Consider the following 10,852-nt stretch of genomic DNA (forward strand, 5'->3'; position numbering starts at 1 on the left):
GCAGCACCGTCTGACTTGAAGCAGCCAATGGCGTGGTGCCGCCGGCGCTGCATGAAGTCGAAAACACCTATTAAGTGTTAATGACTGTTTAGTTATTGTTCGGGCTGTATGATGCAGTGCTGTTGCATCTTTAGTCCTATACTGCCACCTTGTGGTCATTAGACACACAGACACAGAATGAAAATACATCTGCAGCACAAGAAAATACATCCAATTAATCAAGAAAAGGATGTTTATTACAAACTACTTTCGTTCGTAGCAATTATACTTTGATTTTTGTACAACAAAAAATAAAAAATGATTTAGTGAATTGATACTGCATTGCAACAGGTTAAAGCTGATTTAAATAATCCAACAATAACATCTGGGTTAATTACCCATCCTTCTCTTAAAGACCCCAATAATTATGCAATTCCCATGGATAAAAAGAAAAAAGCTTTTAGTAGTACAATCTTTTCCACACGTTCTTCAGTAAACTTTTTTACATATACATGAACGTTTCTTAGGTGCCTCGTCCCCGATCTGAACATTCCAACAGCAGCAAACTTCTATGACAATCGTTGCCGTGACTGCAGACATGACATGACCATGGGAGTGAGCCGATCGTGAGGGACGTGGCCAGCGGGCTGGACAGTGCTGCTACGAGGACTGTGAGGGAGCTGGTGTGTCTGTGTCTGGTTCAGACGAGCCGTCCAACAGAGCCGGGGTCACTGTCACTGTGCCTTTAAGCAGCGGAGCGCATGGGGAGGAGGACACGGCCTCCGGAACGAGGCCAGGCGTCTGCTCAGCCGGGGAGGTGGAGGCTCCGGGGAGGGGGGGCAGAGAGAGGCCAACGGGAGCCAGTCCTGGGAGCAGGGCCTGCTGGAGGGGGAACGTGCTGGGCAGGTTCAGAGGAGGGAGCGTGGGAAAACCTGAGGAACAAGCACACATGCTGACAGCTTCAGGAACGCCGCTCTGGGTGACAGCTTCAGGAACGCAGCTCTGGGTGACAGCTTTACTGGAGGAAAAGTCTACATATTAACACCAACAGCAAATGTCAACCGAGTGGCGCATTACCTGTAGGTGGCAATCCTCCAATCCCAGGTATTGTTACCGTGCCGAAGTCTGGTAAGGTGATATTTAAATTTGGCAAGTTGGGAAAGGGCGGTAGACCTCCTGGTATTGACATTAAACCTGGAAAGCAAACATCACCTCAATGAAACACATGACAGGTATGTGAATAGAGCAGTGGTTCTTAACCCTGTCCTCAGGGGAACCACTGTCCTGCATGCAGGCCACACCCACCTGGTAACGTGGCGGTGCTAGGGTTCACAGAGGGTAGGCTGTCCGGACAGGAAGTGACCTGGTGAAGCAGCGGGACTGTGGGTGCCCCTGGGACAGAAGCCCGGGAAATAGGTGTGTTAAAATCGACACTGACTCGGCTTCACCTATCCACCAAGGGCCCATGGTGAAGAGGGTGTCACTTCATTAACACTGTACAAATGGTGTTGTGTGGAGAATATAGTACCTGTTTGGAGTGAGTGGGGAAGAGTGGGAGGGGCTGAGCTGATTGACAGGCCAGACAGATCCGGCTCTGCCCCAGTGGGAACAGAGGAAGGCTCAGCAGGGGGAGGGCTGACTGCAGACAGCTGCACCTGGAGCAGATGGAAACCCAAATCAAGCTGGTTTCCAACCAAGCATCAGCATGAGAAGACAGAGTCTGTTGGCAGAAATCCCTCACCTCTGTAAAGCCATCCTTTAGAGGGGAGAGTGGGTCACTGGGAGTGGATGCGGGCGGACTGATCTTCTTCACCTCCTCAAACGGCAGGACAGGTATCCTGTGGAGGTAGCCGTACCCGATCCCACAGCCCAGGCTGAAAGACAGAAGATTGTGAATACACCACTCCTAGAGACTGAATATTGTCTTTGGATGAATGAATCTGTTAAAAGAATGAGCGTATTGGACAGTAGCTTTCTACTGAATCCTTGCAGGACAAGGACACCTTGAAAGACTTGCTGAAGGTGAAGGTGTAGAGGCCCATTAGGATGCTAGTTTTACAGCCGCAAGATGCTGGAATTAATTAGACAATTATAGACAGCCATGAATCCCACTGGGGGTGGGAGGTGGGTAGACAGGCAGGTGGAGGTGGGCAGACAGGCAGGTGGAGGTGGGTAGACAGGCAGGTGGAGGTGGGCAGACAGGTAGGTGGAGGTGGGCAGACAGGCAGGTGGAGGAGTGGGTAGACAGGCAGGTGGAGGTGGGCAGAGAGGCAGGTGGAGGTGGGCAGACAGGCAGGTGGAGGAGTGGGCAGACAGGCAGGTGGAGGTGGGCAGACAGGCAGGTGGAGGAGTGGGCAGACAGGCAGGTGGAGGTGGGTAGACAGGCAGGTGGAGGTGGGCAGACAGGCAGGTGGAGGTGGGCAGACAGGCAGGTGGAGGAGTGGGCAGACAGGCAGGTGGAGGTGGGCAGACAGGCAGGTGGAGGTGGGCAGACAGGCAGGTGGAGGAGTGGGCAGACAGGCAGGTGGAGGTGGGTAGACAGGCAGGTGGAGGTGGGCAGACAGGCAGGTGGAGGTGGGCAGACAGGCAGGTGGAGGAGTGGGTAGACAGGCAGGTGGAGGAGTGAGCAGACAGGCAGGTGGAGGTGGGCAGACAGGCAGGTGGAGGAGTGAGCAGACAGGCAGGTGGAGGAGTGAGCAGACAGGCAGGTGGAGGAGTGGGCAGACAGGCAGGTGGAGGTGGGCAGACAGGCAGGTGGAGGTGGGCAGACAGGCAGGTGGAGGAGTGGGCAGACAGGCAGGTGGAGGTGGGCAGACAGGCAGGTGGAGGTGGGCAGACAGGCAGGTGGAGGAGTGGGCAGACAGGCAGGTGGAGGAGTGGGCAGACAGGCAGGTGGAGGTGGGCAGACAGGCAGGTGGAGGAGTGAGCAGACAGGCAGGTGGAGGAGTGAGCAGACAGGCAGGTGGAGGAGTGGGCAGACAGGCAGGTGGAGGTGGGTAGACAGGCAGGTGGAGGAGTGAGCAGACAGGCAGGTGGAGGTGGGCAGACAGGCAGGTGGAGGTGGGCAGACAGGCAGGTGGAGGTGTGCAGACAGGCAGGTGGAGGTGGGCAGACAGGCAGGTGGAGGTGGGCAGACAGGCAGGTGGAGGTGTGGGCAGACAGGCAGGTGGGTAGACAGGCAGGTGGAGGTGTGGGCAGACAGGCAGGTGGAGGTGGGCAGACAGGCAGGTAGAGGTGGGCAGACAGGCAGGTGGAGGTGGGTAGACAGGCAGGTGGAGGAGTGGGCAGACAGGCAGGTGGAGGTGTGGGCAGACAGGCAGGTGGAGGAGTGGGCAGACAGGCAGGTGGAGGAGTGGGCAGACAGGCAGGTGGAGGAGTGAGCAGACAGGCAGGTGGAGGAGTGGGCAGACAGGCAGGTGGAGGAGTGAGCAGACAGGCAGGTGGAGGAGTGGGCAGACAGGCAGGTGGAGGTGGGCAGACAGGCAGGTGGAGGTGTGGGCAGACAGGCAGGTGGAGGTAGCATACCTGCCCTCTCCGCCCCAGTCAGAGTTGGGGGTGATGGCCACCTCCCGACAGTTGTCAGTGTCGGTGTTGTACACATACAGCTTCAAGCCTTTCCCTTCATGCGTCTCGATGAGGGAGAACAGATCCTCGCTCTGTAGGAAAACAAGTCGAGTGTACAGAAAGATCATCTCACCACACCCACTATGACGGTTGTGAATTCATATCTAAGAATGGCCGTTCATTTATCCTGCTGTGGTTTCTACAGGCACTGTTTGCATTTCATTTCAGATTTAAACAAATCTGCTTGGTGAATAGAATAAAATGTAAATATGATGTCAAACGTCCGAATGAAAAGGCACACTTCATTCATGACGGAGTCGGCGCCAATGATGTAATCCATGTGCGGTCTCAAGCCAGCCAGGGCAGCGGGGGAATTCGGCTCCACTTCCTGGTGACAAAAAACGAAAATCAACCAAAGAAGATTTGAACGCAGCCCGAGTTTGGCGTCACTCCACCCTGTCACATCAAAACTCTGATGGTCTGTGTGACAGGTGCGACAGGTGTGACAGGTCTCTGTGACCCAACACCCGGGTCAGGCTCAAGCGGGAGAGTTCCCGGTTCCCTCACCAGAACGTGCCACACGTTCTCGTTGGCCCCGTCGAAGCTGCAGAAGCGGATGCTGACCCCCAGGAGGCCCTGCCCTCCCCACAGGCTGCTGGGGGTCACCGTGGTCTCTCGCAGCTCCAGGGTCTTGCTGCTGTACACCAGCATCTTAATGGGACGCTCCACATTCACCTTCAGCAAGTCTTTCAAGGTGTCGTTGTCTTTGTCCTGCAGGGAATCCATGGAAAGATAACTGTCTTATGCACTTGTTAGAGGGGATTTTAAAGGAGGTTAGAGTTGTGGAGTTAAATGCAATGTCTTAGTAAGTACAGTAAGTACAAGCATTTCAGTCAACTGTAGATATTGTATTGCTATTCATTTTACTTTATTTGAATCTTACCAGTCTAGCGTCAGATATTGAAATAATGAAGTCAAAGAATGGCTCCAGTCCTGCACGATGACCGGGAGAATTCTCCTGAACCTGCAGAATGAGATAACAGCACTGCATTAGCTATCCTGATGAAACCGTATTACGAACCTGTTCTTTCAAGCTACAGTGTGGCAACATCAATCTGACAGATGTCACACCAGACCCCACCCAAACCAAGATGGAAAGACCGGTTCTTCTGGTAATATAGCAGGTGATGTAGAAATGTTGAAACACATCTATAATTAAAATAAACTGTTGCAACATCGAACTTCAAACAACACCAGACGTCTCACAAATTATGCCATTGTTGCGATTTATAATCATCTTCTAAGCTACAATTGTCAATACCAAATAGTTGAATAGCAAGCTAACTAGCTAGCTAGCTTGCTGCTTTCCAACCAGGCAACACCATACTATTATTGCCAATAGTTTCAATAAGGATGATATAATAAAATGTGATTCAAGACAAACATTTAAAGTATGACTCAATTGTGCAAGACTCATTTGCAAAAATCAATCTAAAGATACACATTGCTAGCTTAGCTACAGTGCAAAACTATTATTCATTCACTGGGCCGCACCATCGTATCAACAGTAAACAGGATTCATTCGTAGGTCAAATAAACATCCAGTTTGCTACATAATCTGCAGGACAATAAAAACTCACCCTGAGTACATGGTAACCTTCGGATCCTCCTCCTGGTATCTCTACACTCTGAGCTCCCCCCATGTCTCCCTGAATGTTGTCGGTAGAGCCACTGGCGTCTCTCCAGTTCCGGGTAATGTGACGCTTTCCTACGATTGTAGAAAAATTGTTATTTACATCAAGCTGCGCGTGCGCACAGCTCAGTTGACGGGTATAGCGCGGAATAACAGTGAAAATATGAAGCTTTTTATTTGTGTTCACTAAAAATCAGACATGATTTTAACCAGTCTGTATAAAGTCTCACTGCTTCAATTACAGATCCACCTTACCTCTTTCTGCTCTGTTTACTTGGTTACTAAACTATACCTTTATGGTGTTCAAATTACCAAATTAAACATGGAATAATTTACCGGTCACATATGGAGTATATTACATTTTTACAGAGAACATAAACAATCAGAAGAAATTATTTAATAATAAGTTTGAAATTGTACATTTCTTGTTTTCCTGTAGTTCAGTTGCAACTACAGGAGGGTGGCTTGCTAGATTTTCCATCTATAACCAGGACACAAACACATATGATAACAGCATCTTAAAATTGATTTTTTCTTGACATAAACTTATCAAAGGCGCAGGTATTTGTTTAGTTCTACTTCACCTCTGACCCCCACAGGCAGTTAGCATCCATTAATTACCCTGCACTGCATCCAGGCTCTCCTCCCCCACAGTGCTGATGTGATCCTGCTGTTATCATCTCAGAGCAGAAGTGACACTTAAGACTATGGTACATGATATTATCGGCAAATGATCCCTATCATTAAAAAATGGGGGTTGTGGATGTGTATTAATGCATACTTAATGACTATCTGTAACCATCTGGCTTATCAATTCATTTGAAATGAAGTTTCATAAGGTTGTGATTTGGGACATCAATCGTGGATGTCTACATGTCGGTTCACAACCACTTTGATGCATTCCCAGATCATGTATTGGGTATCTTGATGGTCGTTGGCGCATGTGTTCACGAATGAGCAAAGGAACGTACAATTCTATTACAGATTTAATGACTGTGTTCTTGTAATGTGGTCGGAAATTGACCTGAGAAATAACGTAGATAATTCAAGTTCTAGGGTAACTGCTGAGCCCAGAGTGGCTCACGGCTGCAGTGTTGTTTTGTGCTTGAATCAAACTGCAGAAGATAGGTATTGAGTTGACAAAGAAAAATCCCATTTATCCTAAAAATAAAACCTGCACCTCCACGTTCCTGTTAATAAGGTGCAATGACTTGTGATGTTGGATGAAACATGAATTTCCTAATACTGTATATTCTAATATTATTTATTTTATAAAAAATATAAAAATAAACGTTATTTTAAACTACATTACATTATGACGAAGTGTACGGCCAAAAACTTGGAATTTTTTCATGACATCTTAAATAAGATTCCATCTCACTTTCCATCTTGTGAGATTGTAAGGGAGTGTGACCAGTTTTTATTTAGAAATGTGATGCATTATGTACAGACTGATCATTTTATATTCTATTTCCATGACTACTGCACTGCCACGTGTGTGTTTGAGTGTCATGGAAACAGATGATTGGAAGATAGGCAGGTGTGCTTGGCAGAAGTCGTTTCTCGTGCTGTTACAGGAAGACGGCATTCCCAGCTCTCGCTGTGTGACCCTCTCCTCCCATCGCTTATCGGACTGATCCGTCTGCACAGCAGCAAGCAGCCACATCACTGTGAGGCATTTCAATTCATATAGGCCTTCTCCCCCGCTGGCTTTGATTGCATCACAGATGATCCTGCACCAAATGGAAGATATGAATATCAATATGAATCCATTGTTTGTGCCATGTATAATGTGTGCACTGTATGCTGATTGTGTTTAGGGGTCTCAATGAAATAACAGTAATATTACTACATTTCACATTTAAAAGAATAACGATTCGTTCATTATAAAGTACTTCCATCCTAGAAGCCTATAATTAATCTCTGAGCGGTGACAAATCCTCATTTCATGTTGTGCTTCCTTCTCCAAGGAGTTGTGGAATAATAAAACTGTGTATTTCACCAGTAGCTTGCTAACGCTTTTAAGTTCCCGAATCATCATTCCTCTCAGGGTCGGACCGAACGACCTGTGCTTCAGATTTACACCCACACAGTCCTCCAAGTCATTCACACTGCAAGTATACTCCAAGAAAACAGACTACATTTTGGGTAGATGAAAATCCATTTTATTCATAGAACAGTGAAAATACAGCACAGTGTGGTGAGGTGACATCACAGTGTTGTGAGGGGGGGTGACATCACAGTGTTGTGAGGGGGGGTGACATCACAGTGTGGTGAGGTGACATCACAGTGTTCTGAGGTGACATCTCAGTGTTGTGAGGTGACGTCACAGTGTGGTGAGGTGACATCACAGTGTTGTGAGGTGACATCACAGTGTGGTGAGGTGACATCACAGTATGTTGAGGTGACATCACAGTGTTCTGAGGTGACATCACAGTGTGGTGAGGTAACATCTGAGGAGTTGTTTTAGGTTCCTGGGCGTCATGTTTGTGTGCAGAATATTGTTCACTTTTGTTAACCACACCAAGTTGGTCTTTTGTTTCTGATTGGATGTTATGTGTTTGAGTATGGTTCACTTGTGTAAGTCCACATGCTGGGTCCTTTGGTGTGGCATCCCATAGTAAATAATTGTTTTCTGTCCAGCATCAGTGCTTAACACTACCCAGTTTATATATGAGGATCTACAATAGGATTTAAAAGATTTACTCCACGCTAAATGCTTTTAAATTAAAAATGAAAGAACTAGAGACAGATTCCTTAAGATGTAAATGTTTTTAATGTATCAGGCTACGACACTAACTCCTAAATGTTGTCTCCTTTTTTATTTCTGTCTGTAACTATGTTTGTATGTATGCTGCTGCCTGTCTTAGCCAGGTCTCCCTTGAAAAAGAGATTCTTAATCTCAATGGGTCTCTCCTGGTTGAATAAAGGTTATTACTATAATAGATCTTCCCACACTATCTTTAATCTGTGTTTTATCTGTTTTATGGTGTAAATCCAAGTACTCATGTTCGGAGCAGTGTTGGAAGGTAGAAAGCAGAAGGCTTGTTTTTTTATGATATCACCAACATGAAAACTGTGACTGGTTATAAGGCCTGTCAAGACAAAATCCCTGAGAAACACAATCTCAGAGACATGCAGTGCTCCGAGCAAGAGACTAAACGCCTCTCTGACTGCTGGGAGAAAAGCTTGTGTTAAGCCGACAGCTTGTTGGAAGTTGGTAAAATATTGATCTCAACCACTGATGCTGTTCAGTATTTCCGTATCAGCGCCGTACGGAAAGTGTTGTGACCTGTCCTGGGCCAAGACATTTACTACAGTACAGAAGACAGCATCGGGCTGAGCCATGTTGGAGCTGTTTGGAGTCCTGCATTACTGCCATGTTCCTCTGGGCGTCCTGTTCCTCTTAAGTACATGATGGTAATCAGCATGCAGGGCCTGGTTGGCTGCAGTGCAATTGCTCTTGGGCGAACACTAATTGCCTTAAGAAAATGTCCAAGAGAGACATTTACTAGCAGTCTTTCAACTTTAACAAGAACCCCATTAGGATCCGACACCAAAGCCCTGGAGATGAGCAAGTTGCTGTCGGTGCACTATTAATGTCCTCGCTTATAAATTTGTTCTCTGCCACGAGAAATCAAGGCTTGCACTGGGAGGGAACCAAGCTAACAATGAGAAGAGACTATCTTAGATCATTGTGAATCATTATCATTGCTCTAAGAGTGAATGGCCCTTCACAGTGATTATGAATGCCATGGCAACCTCAAGGCCCCAGACAAGAGGCAGAGGTGACTGGATGTTCATTTGGAAGTGTGTGCGTTTGTGTGCATGTATACATGTGTGCCCGTAAATGTCTGTGTGTGTGTGTGTGTGTGTGTGTGTGTGTGTATGTGTGTGTGTGTGAGAGAGAGAGAGAGAGAGAGAGAGAGAGAGAGAGAGAGAGAGAGAGAGAGAGAGAGAGAGAGAGAGAGAGAGAGAGAGAGAGAAAGAGAGAGATAGCTTTTTTCCCCAGAACCAGAGACATTCACAAGTCACGTTAAAACTTCCCAGAAAGAAACTTCAGTATTCATTAGTCATCATTTTGTTTTCATTTGTGTGTCTGTGTGTGTCTGTGTGTCTCTCTCTGTGTGTGTGTGTGTGTGTGTGTGTGTGTGTGTGTGTGTGTGTGTGTGTGTCTGTCTGTCTGTCTGCGTGTGTGTGATGTGGAGTGAGATGAGGGGGGAAGGGATTGGCAGGAACCCTCCATAGTCATCATCAGCGTTTCATCCCAGGAGGCCTGCACAGTGGGCATGTCAGTATCAATGAGGAAGCTAATGTGGCGGTGAATCCCTGGGGTAGAAGATGGATCAGCCACATCAGGAAACCAATGACTGCATTCATGGAGAGACTCTGTGAGAGAAACAGCCCAGCTGATGGAAGCAAAAGGAGAACACACTCTGCAGTATAGGGAAAAGGTCTGCGAGACTGAGGCATGTGAAAATGATTTTGATGAATACATATTGAGTGTTATGGAGTGAGTATTGCGTCACGTGTATTCGTGATTATTTCGTTGCTGCTTAGCACGAGGCACTTCTGATCCTTGATTTTCTGCTGTGCTTTTACATCCACTATCTGTATATCGCTTTGGATAACAGGTCTGCTAAATAAAAAACATTTCAATGTGAATGTATTCTGATTAACTTCGCCTATAGATGGACTTTTAACGATGTTTAGTTGTTGTTGAGCTCCACCAGACTCTCTCTGGAAGCTGCCGTGAGCTCAGACTGGTCTGGCCCAGTGTGCTGAGGGGGAGATGGAGTGTGTTGAGGCCAGAGCAGAGCCAGACAGCAGGTATTTCACAGTCTGGTGTTCAGAGGCAGTCCAGCCCCAGAGACACACACAGAATGGAGAAGAAACCAGTGGAGCTTGTTATTTTCAAAGGGCTGCCCTGCACTTGTTCAAAGTTTAATAAGGCTTGTAATTGGAATAGATGGGTTTACTGATTGTTGGTTAAGGTGACGGGGCAGTATGAAATAAAATTAAATATGAGTTTTATGCAGCATATCACAGACTCCGAGTCCAAAGCTTCACACTCGAGTTGAGATATTGGGTGACTCGTGAGAACAACAGTAGGCTACGTTCATATGTTTAGCATTTGAATTGAAAGGATCGCAGAATGGAAACATGACAATTTAGCTTTGTTTTCGAAACCTCATTGGATTATATGCTTGATACGATAAAAAAAGTGGGGGTGTCCCTTTATAGGTGTGTGTATCTGCTGTAGGCTCTGAGTTCGTGTGCGCGGACAGTCACTTCTGTGGTCAATAGACTATGACGACTAGAAAAGCCAATTAACAATGCCCAGGAAGAGCCGTTCAAGCCAGCTCCTTTGTTTTCATTAACTTTCAATTATTTCAAGAGCTTGAGACACCTGGTTCCAAATTAGCTCTGTAATTATGCATCAGTTCAATTATGCTCAGACAATATTATCACCATCACTGCAGTACACAACCAGGTTACTACGCCGGCTAAATCATTCAGATTTCCTTCAATGACTGATGACGAGGGAACGGAATACATGACTTCCGTTTCCTCAGTATCTCTGAGATTTATCCTCCGCATTGTTTCTCTTGATTT

General features: G+C 46.9%; 1 protein-coding gene across 1 annotated transcript; it reads right to left on the bottom strand.

Annotated features, from left to right (window-relative positions):
• Nucleotides 1-214: 214 nt before the first annotated feature.
• On the bottom strand, nucleotides 215-5,305 carry LOC124485364 (Golgi reassembly-stacking protein 2-like). The gene is made up of 10 exons (XM_047046946.1): nucleotides 5,184-5,305; nucleotides 4,487-4,567; nucleotides 4,111-4,314; nucleotides 3,845-3,931; nucleotides 3,505-3,635; nucleotides 1,721-1,853; nucleotides 1,508-1,634; nucleotides 1,285-1,371; nucleotides 1,057-1,173; nucleotides 215-911 (listed from the first exon to the last, which is right to left on the bottom strand). Exons 1-10 carry the CDS (start codon nucleotides 5,244-5,246, stop codon nucleotides 640-642), a joined length of 1,302 nt encoding a protein of 433 aa, XP_046902902.1. The 5' UTR covers nucleotides 5,247-5,305; the 3' UTR covers nucleotides 215-639.
• Between the last annotated feature and the right edge of the window lie 5,547 nt (nucleotides 5,306-10,852).

This window comes from Hypomesus transpacificus, chromosome 23 (genome assembly GCF_021917145.1).
Source record: "Hypomesus transpacificus isolate Combined female chromosome 23, fHypTra1, whole genome shotgun sequence".
Classification (NCBI taxonomy): Eukaryota; Metazoa; Chordata; class Actinopteri; order Osmeriformes; family Osmeridae; genus Hypomesus; species Hypomesus transpacificus.